This window comes from Moschus berezovskii, chromosome 14 (assembly GCF_049115385.1).
Source record: "Moschus berezovskii isolate FMDL1 chromosome 14, NW_MosBer_1.0, whole genome shotgun sequence".
Lineage (NCBI taxonomy): Eukaryota > Metazoa > Chordata > Mammalia > Artiodactyla > Moschidae > Moschus > Moschus berezovskii.
Window position 1 is genome coordinate 57,413,167 of NC_142473.1, and position 20,774 is coordinate 57,433,940.

General features: G+C 46.4%; 1 protein-coding gene and 1 pseudogene across 3 annotated transcripts; both read right to left on the bottom strand.

The window, feature by feature from the left end:
* Nucleotides 1-3,204: 3,204 nt before the first annotated feature.
* Nucleotides 3,205-16,163, bottom strand: KCNE3 (potassium voltage-gated channel subfamily E regulatory subunit 3). 3 transcript variants are annotated; one of them, XM_055423666.2, is made up of 3 exons: nucleotides 16,080-16,163; nucleotides 14,366-14,457; nucleotides 3,205-5,847 (listed from the first exon to the last, which is right to left on the bottom strand). In XM_055423666.2, the coding sequence occupies exon 3, from the start codon at nucleotides 5,798-5,800 to the stop codon at nucleotides 5,501-5,503; it is 300 nt and encodes a 99-aa protein (XP_055279641.1). In that variant the 5' UTR covers nucleotides 5,801-5,847; nucleotides 14,366-14,457; nucleotides 16,080-16,163; the 3' UTR covers nucleotides 3,205-5,500. The 3 variants fall into 3 exon arrangements, with proteins under 3 accessions (XP_055279641.1, XP_055279640.1, XP_055279642.1); XM_055423665.2 differs by having other exon boundaries at nucleotides 14,366-14,460; XM_055423667.2 differs by lacking the exon at nucleotides 14,366-14,457 and having other exon boundaries at nucleotides 16,080-16,157.
* Nucleotides 16,164-16,426: 263 nt separating this feature from the next.
* On the bottom strand, nucleotides 16,427-20,034 carry LOC129553657 (RWD domain-containing protein 4 pseudogene; annotated as a pseudogene).
* Between the last annotated feature and the right edge of the window lie 740 nt (nucleotides 20,035-20,774).

Below are 20,774 nucleotides of genomic sequence, written 5' to 3' on the forward strand. Positions count from 1 at the left end.
ATGGAGGAGCCTTGTAGGCTACAGTCCATGGAGTTGTAAAGAGACAGCACTACACAATAATTAAGTGAATGTTAAGATATTTCACCTCTGAGCTTCTGTTACTTTGTCTATAAAATGAGGTTAAAAAAATAATCACCTCAAGAGTTTCCCAGCACAGTGCCTGGCAGAGATAGGCTGCTCATCAAATATTAGTTTTTCTTCCCATTTTCTTTCCTGTTCACTAAATTTCTTTCTCTCCTGCTCCCAGACCTGATTCTCTGTCACAGTTTAATCGCAGATAGGTTCTCTGATTTCATCCAAGCAGATCATGTTCTTGGTTTTCTTAGTGGCACCTGAAAGAGGATTCTTTATCCTACACAAAGCTGGCTGAAAGCCTTACTTTGTCTATTTCCCCTTTGCCTAAACAAATATCTTGGGTACTACTACTCCAATGCCAGTAGAGACCAGACTTACCAGTGCAAAAGTCACACTCCCAGGCCATGCTTAGTTAGACATACAAGGCTCCCACCTGCGCACCTCAGGAAACACGATAGAATCAGAGTAAACAACACTGCTTCCTTCTTGGCAGGACTGAACATTTTCTTTCTTTTCTTTCTTTTTTCCTTCTACATGGTATGTAGAACTTCCTGGGCCCGGGATTGAACCCATGCCCCCTGCAGTGGAAGCATAGTCTTAACTATCAGGGAAGTCCAGGACTCTACTGGTTTTGATCATGATCCATCCTGGGGAAAGTGAGAAGGATGGAGTGCAGAACTCTAGCTGTCCACAAAATCCATGCTTTCTTCCATAGTACTTGAGCTTTGACTGGGACGTGCCTGCCCAGACAGGAGCATCATCTGCCAGCTCCCTGTGCAGCCAGTTGTGCCTATGTTACTGAACCCTTGTCAAGAGATGTGAGCAGATGGGATACACGCAGCTTTTGCCTTGCTGGCTTAAGAGTAAATCTCTGGCCCTTGAATTCTGTTCTTTCTCTCTCCCCACTAACTGTAAGTGCTTCTACAGAGTAAACTTAGAAGCTACATGCTGAGAATGGCAGTCATCACCCCAAGTCCCTAAATGACCGCATAGAGGACAGCCATCCACCTACTTGGAATGCTGCCTTGGACCATACACACTAGAGCTTCTAATCAAATCCTGTCTCCAGGAAACTTCACGAATATGTCTCTCTCCCTCTTCTTGATCATCACATTTAATATCATTTCCCTACATTTTCTGATACTTAACTGTATTGTTTCCCACTTGGTTCTTTTGGTGTTATCTTGTTTTGTTCTTTATTCAGTGCGTGCTTCTTGGCTGTTAAGCTAGAAGATCCCAAGATGTGACACTTTGCTTCTGCTCCCATTCCCCACCAACACAGCTGCTGTGGATGCTGATGGAGCCCCCATGCAGCCCCCTTCTCCAGCTGCCATGAGTGTTGGCTGATATCAGCTCAGAGCTGCCCCTTCTCCAGAGTATTGGTCTCAGACAGATGTAAGCATCTGTGGGAGGTTATGTGCCCCCTCTAGCATCCAGCAGTCAATAATGAGTGACATGCAGTAGAAACAGTCACAAAAGATGAGACTGATCCTGTGATGAAAATTAAGCTTTGAACCTTCCTGAGGAACTAGGCTGTTGCAGATCTCCAACCAAGCCAAGTGCTCTAGGCTGCGATTGCTCACAGGTGCCACTCTTCTCCAGAGACCTGCTCTCAGCTGATGGAACCTCCTTATAACCCTCCTCTCATCCCCCTCCCCACCAGGGCGGCCCACAACCAATGACTGACTGATATGAGGCATAAAACCCTGCTCCCTCTTGCCTCAAGTGGGTGTAATTCTGCCATGTGGTTTGTGCTCCAGTTCCCTGTGGGTCAGGCCTGGGCTAGATGTGACCTGACACATAACTTGCTTGTCTTGTTCCCTTTCTTTTCTACTTCACTCTTTCCATTACCTGTTTTCCCCCGAAAGTGCTCCCTCAGTAAATGCCTGTCTCAGACTCTGCTTCTAGGGAACCCAACTACTGGGTTCCCTACTGGGTTCAGTCTACTGGTGTCAATACTCTGCCGCCATCTTCCCAAATCATTTTCCCTTTCATCTCTTGGGACTGTTCAGACCCATGCTCTGGGCTGGGTATGCTATGGTGCTGAAAGTGGGCTGAGGGGCTGACTGAACAAATGGGCTTTATTGAAGTAGCCATAATACCTACTACATAGGGATGTTGTGCATGCTCAGTCGCTAAGTCGTGACCAAATCTTTGCGATCCCATAGACTGTAGCCCACCAGGCTCCTCTAAACATGAGATTCTCCTGGCAAGAATACTGGAATGGGTTGCCATTTCCCCTCCTCCAGGGGATCTTCCTGACGCAGGGATCAAAACCACGTTTTTTTCACCACTGTGTCACCTGGGAAGCCCCACAAAGGGTTATTATGAAGGTTTTAACTGCTAAATGAGTTAACGTCCTTAAAATGTTTAGGCCACAGTCAGTATCCTAAGTATTAAGTTCTCTTAAGTATTCAGTTCAATTCAGTCGCTCAGTTGTGTCCAACTCTTTGCGACCCCATGAATTACAGCACGCCAGGCCTCCCTGTCCATCACCAACTCCCGGAGTTCACTCAAACTCATGTCCATCGAGTTGGTGATGCCATCCAGCCATCTCATTCTCTGCCGTCCCCGTCTCCTCCCGCCCCCAATCCCTCCCAGCATCAGAGTCTTTTCCAGTGAGTCAATGCGTCAGGGCAGGGGTTTCTTTGATCTTCGTTTCCTTATGTATTTCAAGTGTGCCTCAATGAGTTGAAGGCACATAGCAGCCACTATGTGATTATCAAAGTTTTGCTTTGCAGGCTCGAGGTGATGTGCTGGGATCCGGCCAGCAGGGGGCAGAACCAGTGCAGCCAAAATGAGCGCGTGGGCTGAAGGAGGTAGCCGGATAGCTAGTGAGCGAGAGCTGAGGGGAGGGCCGGGGTGTACCTACATCATAAAATATTAGAATGTCTAAACTATACCTCAAAACCCTAGACTTCTATTTAGTCCAACCGTGTGTGTGCACAGTGAAGTTGATTGAGCCCTGACTTTGTAAATCCATACAATGAAGTAGTTCCAGGCCCCAAGATCCCTGAAATTGCCCTAATGTCTATAACTCCACTTTTGAACTGGTGACTACCTCATATTCCACTCAGTAAATCCTCTATTGTGTATATGCTAATGCACATTGGATTTCTGTAACTCGCATTCAAAAGCATTTGTATTACTTTATTATTAAGCCCTGTGAGTTACAAGGACTGTGTGAAGGGGCACGTTTGTGTGCGCAGTTGTGTTCAACTCTTTGTGACATGATGGACTCAGTCTGCCAAGCTCCTCTGTCCACAGAACTTTCCAGGCAAGAGTACCAGAGTGGGTTGCCATTTCCTTCTCCAAGGGTGTGAAGGGGAGTCTCCCCCATCAATGGGGACACTGAACTCCCAATGCAGCCACTCTGGGCTGCTTCCTGCTCCATCCAACATCCATCTGACCTTGCTCTCTTCAGGGGGTGGTCTCGCCACATTTCTGCCTTCAAGCTTCCTTGTTTCATTCCCTTCATTCACTCTGTCCACTGAGATCTGTCCTGTTGCAAAGCCCAGTTCAAAGCCTATCTTTCTGTGGCTCCTGTACATCTAATCAATCTCATCTTCCAAAATCCTGATAGCATCCATCACTTGACATTCATTCTCATACTTCATGGAATTCTGTATGTTATCTGGGGCGTTTGGACTGGGTGGTCACCAAAGTCCCATCCAGTTGTAGACTTCCAAGTCTGTTGTACACTGTTACGTCACATCTTCTTAATCAGGTCTCTACCTTCTCCCTCGAGAAGATATGAGGAAAGGCTTGAGCACGTGAGTTTGCACGCAATCAGCATAGCTAACTGCTCAAGGGAGCAAAGGTGCTCTGTGGCCCTCCATTCAAGAACACACAGGCATTTATTTTTTCAAAGCAGAAGTAGCTCCCTCCCCCACCCCTGACCTTAGCATATAAGAAACACACTTACGGTCAAATAAATCAAATATTACATAAAATTTTAAAGTAGAAAGGGAAAATCACCTATAATCCTCCTCTTCAGTGATAAGTGCTATCAAAATATTCTTTCAAAGTGTTTGCTGTACACAAATATGTATGTTTTGACAGGGCTTTCTGGAGACCCCATGGAGATCCCTTAAAAACAGAAATGAAACAGTGGAAGGTTCCAGTCTGGGATTTGTAGCTTGCCACATTTGATGTATTCAGCTGAACCACGTGAAACTACTGATATTCAGCTGTCATTTTTTATCTACAAGCACAGCAGTTTTATACGGTTCAAATCAATGTACATGAAACCTAGAATGTCAGATCTGATTGAGCACTTAGAGACTTTCAACTATTTCAATTTTCCTTCTATTTCACGGTTCTGAAGAAGGACAGGAGTCAGAAAAGTGTCTAGCCAGATCACACACCACATTGGTGGTAGAATCAAGGCTGGTTCTCTTTCCACTGAATCAGGTACCTGCTTCTTTTAATATGATGTATTCTAGGTGTAATAATAATTATCTGGAAGCAAGATTTCAATTTGGTATCAGAAAATTTTTCACAGAATTCAATCAAAATGTTAGAAGCTGCCTTAGAGGTAGTGAAGTCCCCAGGACTGGCGATGGGACTGGGAAGGACAGGGGGACAAGGCTGGAAGGGTACAGGAACCATGGAGCTAATGAGGCTTGACACTTAGGATTCTGTACTCGCATGGCTTCTTCTTAAGGTCTTAGGAGGGTACCTAACAATATATTAACATGCTAATATGTTTTTGGAATATTTGCAAAAATAAGATATTTGAAAATTATTCTTCTTAAGGAGGACTCCCTAGAATTATGTAAATTTCAGGCCTAGATCCACTGTTAGGTAGCACAGAGTTTTGCAAAGCACTAGGCAAAGAGACCAGAGATCCTGGGTTTCAGTCATGGCACCACTTTGGCCCAAATGGGCAGAAGAACATTTGCTCTGCTTCCTTCACAGGGGGGTAACATCACAAATGTTGAATGGGCTGAAAAACATAAAATGTGAACAACTATGAAAAAGCAACATAACTTAGATTTCCTATCTGTGATATGGGATAATCATCACCGCTTCTCATGGCTGTTGAAGATAACACATCAAAAAACTGTGTCCTCAGCATATTTTCCTATCTCATTTCCCTTGCTATGACTTCCTCTTCTCCTTCCTCGAACCCCTAGCCCCCAACACTCTGGCCACTTTTTATTATATGTTGCTGTGTCTGTGTATTTGTTCATAGGGCTCCCACTGGCTAGAAAGTCTATCTTTGCTGGAAAAAATCCTTATGCACAAGGCTCAGGTCTGCCAGATCTTCTCCCACCCTGACAATGACCTCCCTTAGCACTGTTTCTTGTTAATCTTAGGGATAAGGACACAGAGGCTGGATATGGCCCATAGCTGAGTTCTGGAGGCCCCAGAAGATAATCCTCAGGTATCTTGATCTTCTGCCATCCTCGGCCTCTTAGCATCAGAGCATAGACACACGGTTCTTGATGTACACGTGATAGGGGTCACTGCGCTTGTCCACTTTGCGGGAACGGGTGTATCCGAGGATGAGACTGCCCACAGTGACAGCAAAGAGGAACATGACGAAGAGGATGTACATGTAGGAGTTATCATTGCGGCCAGGCAGGCTGGCCCGCTTCTCCTCGGTCAGGTTGTCTGGCCCTGGCCGGCAGAGCAAGCTGCTGTGAAGAGTGGCATTCAAAGCCTTCAGCACAGCGTGCAGGCTCTCATACCAGGTCTCAGTCCCATTGGTGGTCTCCATAGCAACAGGCAAGGTGGGGGAAGAATTGGAGGATATCGGAGGATGTTCTGGCAGTGACAGAAAAGAGAGAAGATGGTTTCTGTTACTGAAAGCTTGAACGACCTACCATTTCTTCAGAGCCCAGCTAAAATCCCAGCCCCAGTTTATTCTAACTACTTATTTACCTATCTTCTCCACTAGACTGCCAGCCCGAGGAGTTAGGGAGTATGTCTATTTTAGTTTTTTTGTTGTTGTTTTAAAAAATATTATTTATTTGATTCTGGTGGGCCTTCATTGTGGCACATGGGATCTTTAGTTGTGGCATGTGAACTCATAGCTGCAGCTTGTGGGATCTAGTTCCCTAGATTGAACCCACACCCCTTGCATTGGGAGAATGGACTCTGAGCCACTGGACCACTGGGGAAGTCTGGCTATGTCTGTTTTATTCACTGCTATATATGAGCACTCATGACAATACTCAGTAGGTGCTCAATAAATGCCTGTGGAAGGAAGTCTTCCTTGAGCATTATAACCATGCTGATCTATCCTTTTCTGGAGACTCTGTAAGTCACTGAGTTTTAAGCTAGAAGGACCTTAGGAATTATTTAACTCTATAATTCTTTCCATTTTACACACAGGGAATCTGAAGCCCAGAGAGACCAGGTGGCTTGTCCATGATTACAGGGAATATTGGAGATAGAGCCGAGACAGAGCCCTGCTCTTTGATGACTGGCTCAGAGCTCCTCCAGCCTCCACACCAGCTCTGGGCAGGACCATGTAGCACAGTGAGAAGACATGCCTCAGAACTCTACCACAGCTCAGCTCTTTTTCGTGCTTCACAGACACCATGTAGAAGATGTTTGGGGATGGCTTAGATTTCCCCCTGCCTCGAGAAGCAGACACTGGGTCTTTTGACTGCTAAAGCACCCACTCTAGGTAGTCATAGCTATTGAGGGGAAATTCTGTCAGAAAAGAGGTGGCTGGGGAAGCAGGAGGGGCCGAAACCACTGCAGGCACTGGGCCTGAGGGGGATGGAGTGAAAGGAGCACTCAGTCTGGTTGGGGGTTTTCCTACCTCAGAGAAAAAAGACGCTGGCCACCTCCACCACTCTGCCTTCCAAAACACCACCACCGTGTGTGTACGAGGCACGTAATAGGTGATAACAGATGTTCCTTTTCCTTACTCTCAGAGATCCTTAGTCTACAGCTTAGAAAACCTGCCAAAGACAGCCTTGCATCCTAGTCTCTGAAAAAACACATGTCATTCCTTTTAAACAAGGCTCCACACTCACTTCCTTCAGGAAGCCTTTGTGTGCTCCCACCATAATCCACAAGCTTTATCATCACAGCCTTCCCTTTGCCGCAGCCCTTACATATGAGGCAATGTGAGGCTGTCCTCTTGTTACTGATAAGGGTTATCAGCAGCCACACGCTCCTGGTCAGCAAGGCTATGCTCTCTCCCACGTTGAGAGGACTACCTTAGCTCTCGTTCCCTTGGTGGTCTCCAGTAAAAATGACCACTTTGGATTTTTCATGGGCCAAGCACTCAGTGTTCACTGAACTGGTTCCAACTCTTTTATCTAAGGTAGTGCTGTCAACCAATCAAAGTTAACACACTTGACTATTAACCATAAGGTCTTTTCCCCAGAAAAGTTGACAGTTAGTTATGTTCATAATAAATATTCATGAACAATGCTATGAATGTAGACGTTGGGGGAAGAATCTAAGTAATATAGCAATAACCCAGGACTGGCTCACATTTTGTGCAAGGCGTTTGGGGCCCTCTCCTATCTAGAATTTGGACAACCTTGTCTGGATGGAGGAGGGGAAGAGTTAAGATCCAGGAGGCATAGGTTCTCATGTACTATCCCACTTATCTGGCAAGAAATGTGTGCCTTCCTCTTTCCTCGTATGGGCTAATGGAAAGCAGGAGCAGCACAATGAAATCAATGGCTCAATGAATCATCTGACCAGTCATCACTAATGGGGGCTCACTCTTGGGAGCCTCATCCTGGGAGCTCCAGGAGGCCAGGCCCTACAGTCAGGGCACATCGCCAGCTCTTCATGTGGGAGACAACATAGGAGCTACTGAGGCTTAAAGGAAGAGGGGGTGAATTCTGATTGGTCCTTGGAGAGTGTTCACAGCAATGGAAGAATTTGAGCTGGACCTTGAAGAATATTTTGGAAGTAGAGGAGGCAAGGGGAGGAAACAGATGGACAGAGGCATGATAACAAGAAAGCATATTTTGAAGAATGGAAAGTAGCAAAAAAAAACAGTGTAATATATGCCTGGAAGGATAAGATGTGGGATGGAGATGCTGGTCCAAACCAGATCAGGGAGGGTCTTGAGTACCAGATTGCAGAGTTGGAACTATATCGTGGAGGTGGAGAAGAACCACGGAATGACATTTTAAAGGTGGGGTCAAATGATCAGATCTGTACTTGGAAAGGACTCTCTGGCTGCCATGTGGAGTACGGAGTGAAAGGGGCAAGAGTGGAGGCAGGGAGCCACGTGACCAGTGAAATAGTCTAGGTTCAGGATGCTGAGACCTGAGCTGACTGAAGGGGATGAAAGGTGGGTGCAGGGACAGATGGAGGATGTGAGGGGCACCTGAGGGAAGGGATGGCTAGTGTAACGGTTACAAGAAGAAGGGGCCTCAGATAGTTTTACAGGCAGACAACAGGCAGATGGCATAAATGCTAGAAGAATTCACTTTGAGTAAAATAAGTTTCTTGCCCTGTTTGCGCTTCAGTTTCCTCATCTATCAAAAAAGATTATCACCAGGAATTGTGGTTCAATGGGTAGAGTCTCAGTTTTGCAAGATGAAAAAGATCTAGAGATCTGTTGCTCAACAATGAATGCTACTGAGATGTGCCATTAAAATGGTTGAGATGATAACATTTATGTTGCTTTTTTTAAACCACATTAAAAATTTCATTAATTAGAAAGAAAATTATTATCTCTGCTCTGTCCCCTCTTCAGGCTTGCTTGAGCATATACATTTATTGTGGTGAAGAGGGTTTTTAAAACATATTTTATTTTTTTTAAAAAAAACATAGCTTTCATTAAAATGAAAATCTACTTGTTTTTGTGAAGTAAATACATATACACAATGAAAAATGGAAGCAGTATGCACAATGAAAATGCAGTCTCTCTGTTCCCAGTAGCCCAGGTTTCCTTCCCAGGGCAGATACTGTCACCCCTTCTCTTAGATATCCTGGTGAGGGGGTTTGAACTGACAGGGCAGGTCGAGGGCCACCTCCACTGGGAAGGCTCATGGAACAGCAGGCAAATTCCCTGGCTCCTTGTCAGCTCCAGGAATCTCTCTGTGAGTGCCCCAAGGTGCCTTAGCCAATCAACCTCTTCAGGATGTCCCTGGACACATCTGAGGTCTCAGCATGTGTTAGGGGAAGCACACTGACCGGAACTGCCCACCCTGGCCAGGCACCATAGTAATCATTTGCACAAGTTGTTTTAGTACAGGAGATCCTGGTAACAAACACAGAACTAATAAGCCTCCACCAACAGGAAGAGTTCGGGAAAGGTCAAAAGGAGACACCACATGTCCGACCACCTCCCAGAATCCTTCTCTCTGGCATCCATCTTGGCTGAACAAGGCGTGCACCACCAGGAAGGACTCTGAGTCAGAATGATTGGCTAAAGACAACCCAGAAACTAATCCCATCACCATAAAACCTGAGACTGCAAGCCATGTGACAGAGCTGTTCTCCTGGGTTCCCTTACCCTACTGCTCTCCACCCGGGTGCCCTTTCCCAATAAAATCTCTTGCTCTGTCAGCACATGTGTTTCCTCGGACAATTCATTTCCGAGTGTTAGACAACATCCCAGTTTCAGGCCCTGGAAGGGGTCCCCTTTCCTGCAACACACGGACTTTGGAAGCTGGGAAGGCCCAGACCTGGGGGGCTGGGGGACAGAAAAGGCAGGAACTAGACACACAGAAAAAAACCCCTCAGAACCAGGGTGGATTGCCTAAGGCCAAGCCCGAAGAATTGTGCAATAACTTTACTGTGGGTGATCACTCCCTCCCACTTCTCCTCCCCTTCCTGCAGCAGCAGGATCAGGCCAACCTAGGGTTGTAGTTAAGGGAATTGTGCCATGGCCAAGGGACCCCGATTGCTGTCCCCCAACACCAGGTTCATAATGTCTCAACTGGGTGACTTCATGAGAAACCTCAGTTCAACACATGAGCTGCTGCTCAGGGATCAGCTAACAGTGCAGTCTAACACATCCCCTTTTGGGACTTCCCTGGTCCAGTGTTTAAGAATCTACCCTGCAATGCAGGGGATGTGGGTTCGATCCCTGGTTGGGGAACTGAGATCCCACATGCCTAAGAGCAACTAAGCCCACTTGATGCTACAACTGAGCCTGTGTGCCACAACTAGAGAGTCCACGTGCTGCAATGAAAGAGGTTCCATGACACAAGAGATCCCTAGTGCCACAACGAAGACCCGATGCAGTCTAATAAATAAATAAAATTAAAACATTCCCTTTCCAACAGAGTACTGACATCTCATCAGGAGCCTCTAAAAGGCTGAAAGGACCAGAGACCCAAGGAAATGATGTGAGTGGCAGAATGGCAGCCGGAATTGGGTTGCTGTTTTACATAGGAAAAAACGATGTTACCAATCCACCTATTTGGATAGACCGGGTATAAACACAGGCATGACATCAACACTGTAGCACAGCTTTGTTGTGAAAATTAAAGGAGAAAATGAGGGAGTTCATGGCACTAGACACTCCACAGATGTGGCCGTGGTTTTATTTGTGCAGCGCAGAGGCTGGCAGGGCCTTCAGAGTCCATCTAGTCTAACCTCCCTCATTTTACAGTGAAAGAAATGAAAACCAAAGAGCTGTCTTGGTTCAACTGCTACCTGTGTGACTTTGGGTATGTGACTTCCCTTTTCTGGGCCCCAGCTTCTATGTGTATCTGTAAAATGAAGGGATTTTACTGTGTGATCCCGTAAAGTCCCGATCAGCTCTAACATCCCATGAAGATACCGTAAAACCACACTGTGAGATTTGGGGGACTGGGTAGGCTGGTGGGAGAGGACTTGGGGGACTCTCTAGAGTCCCACAGATGACAAGACAGAGAAGACTGCAGACTTTTTCCTCCAAGGTTAAGATTCTTCAGAGTCCCAGGACTGTTACATTTAATATTCCAGCCCAGATAAACTGAAGGCCAAATCTGTTGACTTGTTCATTTTTCCTCTTTATAGCTCACCTGCCAGTGAGATCTAGCCTGGGAGAGACAGACTCTGTGTTAGAAAGTGGGGTTGAGGGGAAGCATGGAGGACAGGGTGGGCTCTGAGGCAGGGTTCCATGAGGAAAGTAAAGGTTCACAAAACCATTCATTGCTCAGACTTTCTTCCGGCTCCTCTCTGGACAAACTGGTTGGATATTTGTGGTTCTGATGGAGGGCGTAAAAGAGCCATAGTTGCATGTCTTTAGAAGCTGGGTTGAGGTGGGAGGGAGGGCCTGTGTGCAAGGGCATCCTGTGGCTTCAGGAGAAGCAGAGAGCTCTTAAAGGGACAGCTTGGTTCTCTATGACCTGCCTCCAGGTCCCAAGGCAGGGATTGGCAATTGGCAACATGGGGAATTCTGTTCCCCTTTCTGAGCTCCTTGGCTTCCCTCTTCAAAATAATCACTGATTATGAAGCTGTTTGGACTGGGGAGACAGAGCTCCTGCCCTGAAAGTCCTTGACTTGAGACAGGAGATAATCAGGAAGGAAGATGAACAGTGACTGAAAAGAGATTTTAAAGACCATTTAGAATCTAGATTCTCAGTCAGTGCTTCCATTCTGTAGCTGAGAAAATTAAAGGTCAGACAGGGGAAGTGACTTGTCCAAAATGACATGGTTGGTAAATGGCAGAGCTCAGACGAGAACCCACATCTTTGGGGTGCTGTTTGGGTGTTCTTTCCATTACAATTGGCAATGTCTTCTGGCATCTGAGCTGTTATTTCCCTCCAAACACAGGCTTTTCGTGTCCTGGGGCATCATCTCCTGTAAGTCCACCACTACTGCTTTTTCCTGCACTACAGTCTCTCACAAATCTTTTCTTTGTGGCCATACCACCTGGCATGTGGGATCTTAGTGACCCTACCAGGGATAGAACCTGCACCCCCTGCAGGAGGTCATGGAGTCTTAACCACTGGACCACAAGAGAAGTCCCTCTCACCAGTCATAACTGAGGATCCAATAAAGGCAGAAGTTGGTGACTTTGGGAGGAGTTAACCTTCCCTGGTGGCTCAGATGGTAAAGAATCTGTCTGCAATGGAAGAGACCAAGGTTTGATCCCTGGGTCAGAAAGATCCCCTGGAGAAGGGAATAACTGCCCACTCCAGTATTCTTGCCTGGAGAATTCCATGGACAGAGGAGCCTGGCGGGCTACAGTCCATGGGGTCACAAAGAGTCAGACATGACTGAGTGACTAACACTTAACCTTCCTTTACAGTCTTGTCTCCCATGGTCCTTTCTGCTCCCCCATACAAACCAAGTGCAGCCTCTCCCTCCACTTCCTGGTGGTACTCTTTGCTGCACATTAACAGGTTCACCCAAAGTGTTCTTGACTTCAGTTTGCTTGACCTCTTTCTTGGGAGTGGAGACATAAAGCTGTGACCTGAAGGATAAACTGGGTATCTCAGTGAGGTTTTCTTTCAGGTTTCTCTGAGGAAAAGTAAAACTCCACTACTGGTTCTTTTGGTTTCCCTACTGCTCTGTTTCAGCTATTCTTCAAGAAAGAGTGTCTGAAGTGCTTGGAAGTGTGGTAGAAAGGCAAGGGAAAGGGGTCACATAAAGCAGGTAGGGAATCCAAAGGTAACTCCTAGGACTGCAAATTTTGCCTCTGGCCTCTGGTCTTATCACCACCATGGGCTGGTGTGAAAGGAAGCTTAACATATAGTTAGAAGGAGACAAAGAAATAGAATCTGAGCTGGAAGGGATTTTAACAATCATGTCATTGGTGTAACCCCCTCAGTCAACCAGTGGGAAAAACCATATACTTCCCCCCCCCACCATCCCCACCGGAGGGAGTCACTTGTTCAAGGTCTCACAGCCTAGGAACTGGGACCAAAAACAGTTATCTCCATATCTTTTCACTATAAGTTCTCTGTTACCTATAAGATAGTCTAACCTGATTATCATTCAAGCTCCTTTAGATATGACCCTGCCTCCAGCCTCATCTCACCACAGCTCTCCCCATTGCCCATGCCCCATGATACTGAGCTACAGGTCATTCTCCAAACATTCCTTGCATTTTGCCCCCTCTTGCTTTTGCTCACACTGTTTGATGAGGCAGAAATGCCCATCTTCTTTTTATCTGCCTGGCAAACTCCCACACATCCTTCAAGACACAGCTCCAACGTCACCTTGGTAGACCCTCTCCTGAGACATCGTCTTCTCCACTCCCTAGCCAGTTAAGTCTTTTCCTCTTGTCTGTTCCTGAAGGGCTTTGCATAAAATCCTATTAGAGCACTATACTATACTGGTATTGGGTGTGTATATCTATAAAAATATAAATAGATATAGATATATATGCTAAACTCTGAGCTGGGAGGGGTGAGGGGAGGGACCTGTGCCTCATATGTTTCTTTATAGTAGGCACTCAAGAACAGATGAATAAATACCTCTTCTTATTAGACTAGTCCCTCCTGCACACACAAACATGCATTCATGAAAGCCCTTACAAAGCAACTTCAAGGGCAGGCCGAAATAGATTCCTTTTGGTCATGTGAAGGGGAAGCTCAAAGGAAAGACACCATCTTGGTCAGGTGGGGAAGTGAGGTCGGGGAGGAGGCATTCTAAGCCGCCTTTGGAAGCACAGATTTCCCTGCACCTGAACCCCATTCAATCCAAAGGGCAAACATTCTTCGCCTGGAACACCAGCAGCAGCTTTGCAACCCTCTTCCCTGTGTACCTACCCAGGGTGTGGCTACACACACCCACCTGCTGCACACACACAGTCCAAATCCCAGGCTCCCAGCCTCTAATCTTGCCTTTCAAGTGCGCCTTTCATGGTTCCAATCTTGGCTGTCTGCTTGGCTTTGTGACCTTGAGCACTGCATTTATTTCCTCTGAATCTCGTCTATGAGATGGGGATAATTACCCACCCCTCAACTTGCCTCATGGCAATTTGGAGAGAGACCATGGGGGGAAAGTGTTTTAGAAATTGCAGGGGCTTCCCTGGTGGTCCAGTGGCTAAGACCAAACACTTTCAACGCAGATGGCCCCAGATGGATACCTGATGGGGGAACTAGATCCCACATGTCGAAACTAAGAGTTCCCACTTGCGGCAACTAAGACCTGGTACAGTCAAATAAATAAATATTTAGAAAACAAACAAAAAAAAGAAATTGCAACATATCATATAAACATTAGAGAGAATTACTGGGCAGCCGGTCACTTTGTTTCCTTTTCTGTTTCCCTATCTACCTCCCCCACCCGGCCCCCCAGTATTACCAAGAACAGCCAACTCTATGTCTCCTCTCCCCTCCCTTCCTTCTCTTACCCTCAGAGGAAGCCAGGAGGTTGAGGTTCTTTATTATTCTTGATTCTCAGATACACTTACCTCTTTCAGAAATAAAGAGTATCTTTCTTGTTTCTCATCCTTTCTGATCAGCCCTGTAATCTCTTTCCATTTAGGGGTTCTATTCTGTAGTCCTACTGGTGACAGAGAACAAAATGGAATTGGAGTCAAGAGGCCTGTCCAGTTTTGTAGGTGTGTCTAGCCATATGTCTTGGTTAAGTCATTTCTTCACTCAGGACCTCATTCTCCCTATCCTTAAGATGGGCTTTCTTGTCTTGCCACCTGCTGAGTAGGAATTTGGAGCATTCACCTATTCAGTTTATAGGAGGGTGGAGTGAGAAAGGAATGAAGAAGGTTGTTTGCTATCATCTCAAGGAATCAAGAAAACCTGAAAGCAGCTTCCTTGCCTCCAGTATAGCTCTCCCCAACTTAGAGCCAACAACTGGTTGGATACAGAAGATAAGGAGGAGCTAACACATCTACTTGTCGGAAGGGTTGGGGGCAGGAGGAGAAGGGGACGACCGAGAATTAGATGGCTGGATGGCATCACCGACTCTGTGGACATGAGTTTGAGTGAACTCCGGGAGTTGGTGATGGACAGGGAGGCCTGGCGTGCTGTGATTCATGGGGTTGCGGAGAGTCGGACACGACTGAGCGACTGAACTGAACTGAACACATCTACAGTGCACGCTTGGAACTGAAGGGGCTTCCCTGGTGACTCAGTGTAAAGAGTCTGCCTGGCACTGCAGGAGACACAGGTTCAATCCCTGGTTAGGGAAGATTCCCGTGGAGAAGGATATGGGGTATTCTTCACTGCAGTATTCTTGCCTGGAAAATCCCACAGACAGAGGGGCCTGGCAGGCTCCAGTCCATGAGGTTGCAAAAGAGATTTACAGGACTTAGTGACTGAACAACAACAACTTGAAGTGGAGTCAGCCCTGAGCTAGGAGTGAGGAGAACGGAGATCTACTTCTGTCTGTGACCCTGGGCAAGCCATCTCCTCTCTGGACCTCAGTTTCCCCATAGGCAAACTGTTGATAAATGGGAAGAGGGGATAGGAGATACTGCTCCACGAGCCCTCACAGAAGGGTCTGAACTCCTGTACTTTCTACACCAGAGACTCCGGGGTCCAGTCCCCCTTCCCCACAGGCCATGTGGAGTACATGGGCAACAGGACCGGGAGGCTCACCTTACAGGTGGTGACCCAAGACGAGAAGGCACAAAGCATAGAGCAGGTAGGTGGGCGGTTGGCACAGCTTTACACAACCTGTAAACTAGAAGCAAGTCTCCTGACTCCCAGCCTAGATCTATGTTACTAGCGCTAGAATATGGCTAAGAGGGCCCCAGGGCTTTTCTCGGGACTGGGGCGCCTAGGACGAGAGACACAATGAAGTGGCTAACTGGCAAGTCCACTCGCAGAGCAAGCGGCTCCCGCCCGGCGAGAAGACGCGCGTGTGCGCTCCCGGCGGTGCCACAGGTGTTCCCTCGCACATCTGTGGATGCAGAAGGAGCTTTGGTGCCGCCCTCCCGGGGCCTGTGAGTGCCGATCCCAAACCCCAGATTTCCAGGCAAAGCGTGCCAGGGGCCCAGCCTCACCACGTGCGCCCCGGGATCCCTGTGGCTGGGTCCTGGAGAGGAGGGGTCTGTACCCGAGCCGCCCCCAAGGTCGGTCGCCGGCTTCAAGGGAGGCGGTCGGATCGCTCATTTCTATCCCCGGCTCCGGCTCGGCCTTCCCGACCCGGCGAGTGCGTCTTACCTGCCCATCTGTAAGGCCCCCAGGAGCGCAGTCGGTTTGTTGGACTCTTCGCCCTGGGCTCGCGGGTGCCCCTCACTGCGCTCCGCCAGCCCCTCTGCTCGCAGCCCGCGCTCAACACTGCCTGCGCCCCCTGTGCGTCCGGACTCCGAAGGCGCTCTGCTGCCTTTTCCCTTCCCCCGGGCGTCCCACCCCCGGCCCCGCCCGGCCCCTAACCCACCCACTTCTCCTCCCAGAGCTGGCTTTGGGCACCTCCGCCCAGCTGCTTGGCCTCACAGCTCTATGGGTTCCGACCCTTCCGTCCCCTGCAGCGCCTGCTTCCTGGACCAGAGACCAACTGTTTTCTTGCTTCACGTCAGCTTGCCGGGTCTGAGGAGGCAGAGAGCCGGGTGCTGGTGGAATCCGACTGTACTCCTCGGTGATTGTGTGGTGGTGGGCAAGTCACTGCTCCTCACTGGGCCGCGGCTTCCTCGCAGTAAAATGGGTACAGTTCCTGCATGCATTCTTCACAGGGCGATGGTTAGGATCAGAGATCTTAGAATCCAAAATACTAAACCCAGATGGTCACTGGAGAATCATCTGATTCTAACACAAACCCTCTTTTCCAGACAGGATACAGTTTTGGTAAGGGCCCCGTTTGGGAAAGGGGACTGCCCCAGGCTCACCAAGGAAGTCGCTGGCAGAGCTCAGACTCAAAATCCGCTAGGCTACTCTCCTTACCCAGTGTCTCCTCCAAGTCTCAGCAACCCCTCACATACGCAGACAACTGGTGTCCAGACACATCTCACTGCTCCCTATCCCACACACCATGTGCTTTCTGGCCATCAGGCCCTCACTCAAGCTATTGCTTCCTTACTGCAGACACTGCAGGTTCCAGAGAAAAGAAGCAGCCAGGGACAATTGGGAAATGAGGGCCAGGAGGCCACAGCAATGGGGTGGACGGTGACAGGGAGTAGACTCTCAGGGACTCTATAGGGAGTCCGCATCAGAGACCTATTTGCCAGCCTACGGCCTTGGGATAGTTATTAACAAACTGAGGTCAGCTCTGACTCCTGTGCAAAGAAAACTCTGTCCTAGGACATCTGAGGCATATACCCCCAATCACAGAACCTCAGATTCTATCTAAGAAGTGCTATCACTCAAAAAAAGCCTATCCCATGGAGGGAATGTTGTACAAAACTGTATAAAATCTTCATCAAAACACCATACTTCTGTGTGACTTCTGTAATTTCTTATTTTGACCCAGCTACTTCTTTTTCTCAGTCTGTGTATCATCTCTCAGAGAAATCCCTTAGCAGGCAGTCTCAGATTTCAGTCTACTTAAGAATCACCTCGGCCCTTATTTTGAGTGAAGTAGACTTTTGGGTTCCACTTCAGAGTTTCTGATTCAGGAGATCTGGAATAGAGCCCAGAAATTAGTTTTTTTTTTTTTTAAAGAAAGCTTCCGGAAAGATTGTGATGCAAGTGGTTCTTGAGACCAGCCTTGAGGAAACAAACCCTGCCTCAGTAAGCCTTCCTTCCCACATCCTGCCAAGGCCTTGCATCTAATCTATAGGACTATTTATTACAGTTATCAAAAATAACTATTTGTCTACCTCTTCTGCTCGGTTGTGAGTTCTTTGAAAATAGGGACTATTTCTTGTCCTGATAAAATTTTGGAATCATAGCCTTAGAATCATCCTATGGGTTTTTTTAATCTGGGGAGCACAAGTAGAATCCCTGTGAATATCACATATATATTAAAAACTTCCTGGTAAAACTACACCAATAGTTTCCCCTATGAATGATTTTAAAAGTATGTATATGCTACAGTTCAGCATCTGAGACACTTCTGTATCTATTATTACAAAGGTACTAAGAAATACATTTTTTTTTCTTTTGGTTCTTTAAAACTTAACGTATTTGTTTATTTATTTTGGCTGCACTGGGTCTTGTTGATGTGCACAGGCTTTCTCTAGTTGCAATGTGAGGGCTTCTCCTTGTATGGTGCTTGGGCTTTGTTGCTCTGAGGTATGTGGGAATCTTCCCAGACCAGGGATCAGACCCACCTCCCCTGCACTGGCAGGTAGATTCTTAAACACTGGACCACCAGGGAAGTCCCTGAGAAATACATTTGGATACTTGAAAAGAATGTTAAAAAATTTAGAAGACCTCAGTTACCAAACAACTAAAAATACACAACAACAGATAAATAGGTCTTAACATCATGGTCTCTAACAATACAAAAATTATATATTAAGGCATCTTTTACTCCCATCTATCTGCAGCAAAGAGAAATATTTTAAATAGGAATGAGCACTTCTTTTCAAATACTTTCTGATGCATTTGGCAGATTTGTTTTTATAGTCTCCTGTTCAACATTCCATTGAAAGATCTCATAATTGAACATTGTGACCCAAACTAAGAGAAAAGTATCAATATAAACATACTTATTTATTATAAAGAAGCAGCTTGCCCTTGAAAAGAAAAAGGAACTACAAAGAATATTCTGTATAAAGTACAAATACTAATATTTAAATTTCTCCGAAGCAATTTATGCTTCAGTAAAGAAGTGATGAAAGAAGTGATGAAGACTTTATTAAGATGAGGAGCCTATTAATATGCATCATGCTGTGGGCTAATTGTTCACTTATTATTCTGTTCTACTGGGATGAGAGTTTGAAAAGAGTTTTGTATTTCTCTAGAAAAAATTACATCCACTAGACCAAGATCACATAAGTTAACACTGATTCAGTTCAGTTCAGTTCAGTCGCTCAGTCATGTCCGACTCTGCGACCCCATGAACTACAGCACGCCAGGCCTCCCTGTCCATCACCAACTCCTGGAGTTCACCCAAACACATGTCCATTGTGTCGGTGATGCCATCCAACCATCTCATCCTCTGTTGTCCTCTTCTCTTCCTGCCCTCAATCTTTCCCAGCATCAGGGTCTTTTTAAGTGAGTCAGCTCTTTGCATCACGTGGCCAAAGGACTGGAGTTTCAGCTTCAACATCAGGCCCTCTAATGAACACCCAGGACTAATTTCCTTTTAAATGGACTGGTTGGATCTCCTTGCAGTCCAAGGGACTCTCAAGAGTCTTCTCCAACACCACAGTTCAAAAGCATCAATTCTTCAGCACTCAGCTTTCTTTATAGTCCAACCCTCACATCCATACATGACTATTGGGAAAACCATAGCTTTGACCAGACAGACCTTGTTGGCAAAGGAATGTCTCTGCTTTTTAATATGCTGTCTAGATTGGTCATAACTTTTCTTCCTATATCAATCCAATTCCATCCTTGAGGAAGTTCTCCTTTATGGTTTGTTTTATCTGCTAACTTGTGTTTCTGGACTTCTGTTTTTTATCCGTTATTTTTTTTTTAATTGAGGTATACTTGATTTACAATATTGTGCTGATTTCAGTTGTATAGCAAAGTAAATCAGTTATGCTCATATGTACATTCTTTTTTATATTCTTTTCCATTATAGTTTATCCCAAGAGATTGGATGTAGTTCCCTCTGGGCTTTTGAAATTTGTTCTCTTCTTTATCTTTTTTTCTCACTTGATGGGCTGTGTTAGGATTTTCAACTAAGATGTTATTGCTTTTGGATGTGGTAGGATTAATGGGGAAGGTGATTCTCCATAAACTGCTCTTTATTATCCTTGGTGTGTTCAAACAACAGGTAGTTCATGGTGGTCCTGAGATTAACATTCACTGCTTCCTGTAACTTGGCTGATAAATTCTGCTTTATACCTGATGATATGGTGTTAAAAGATGCATTCATAGACATGATTGGAGGTGTTTGAGGATTTGTTTTGTCCAGGAAACCTCTATGAGAAAGGCTTTGGGATCACCATTTTCTACTATCCTATACTAAAATGAAACTGGACTTAATTCCTGGAAACTTTTCATCTCCTTCATAAATAGCACATGGTGCCTCCAATTCCATCTCCTGGTCTTTCCTGGCACTCAACATGCTGATTGCAGGGTACCTCCCTTGGACTACATTCAAGACAACAAGAGAAAATGCGGGCAGTGGCTCCGAGGCTCTTAGCTGCAGGAGGCACACCCTTCACAGGGCAGAGGAGAACCACGCACATGCTCCCAGTCCTTGGGGAGTATGAAACTGGCGGCTGGGGAATGGGCTAGGCTTAAATTTTGACAACAGATTGATCAGCTTCTCTTGTACACCTCTAGTGACTAGGAGCTCATTGCCTCCAAGGGATGTGAGGCCCTGATGGTTAGGATATCCGTACATTTTAACAAATACTGCCTTCTAAGAACCCTTCAGTCCTTGTGCCCAGTGAAGACATCAAGTACATGCTTTGTTCCTTTTTTCAGTTCTTCAAAAACTTTAGGTCTATCTTCCACTTCCTTTGGAGTGAGGATGGGGCAGGAACCCTGTCAGGGAAAGCAGCTGGCCAAAGGGCCAATGGAAAGTGGGCTAGAATGCCTCATTTCCCCATCTGTGACTTTCAGTCTTACTATGAGGCTAAGATGACCCAAGGTGTAACATGCCAAGAGTATGATGCCCATGCTTAATAAATGGCAGCTTCCATTATTATTAGATGAGAAAAGGAAGAATGAAACAGAGCTCCTATTCTGGACAAACCTGAGGACTTTCAGGGAACTCTCTAATCCAGAGAGGTTGGGGACAAGGCCTGAACCTTGTAACAAGGAGGGTTGGGGGACTGGAGTGGGCCAACTGAAGACTCA

Bases quoted from the DNA above. Each gene is read 5' to 3' on its own strand.
- KCNE3 (XM_055423666.2), bottom strand. From the start codon at position 5,800: ATGGAGACCACCAATGGGACTGAGACCTGGTATGAGAGCCTGCACGCT.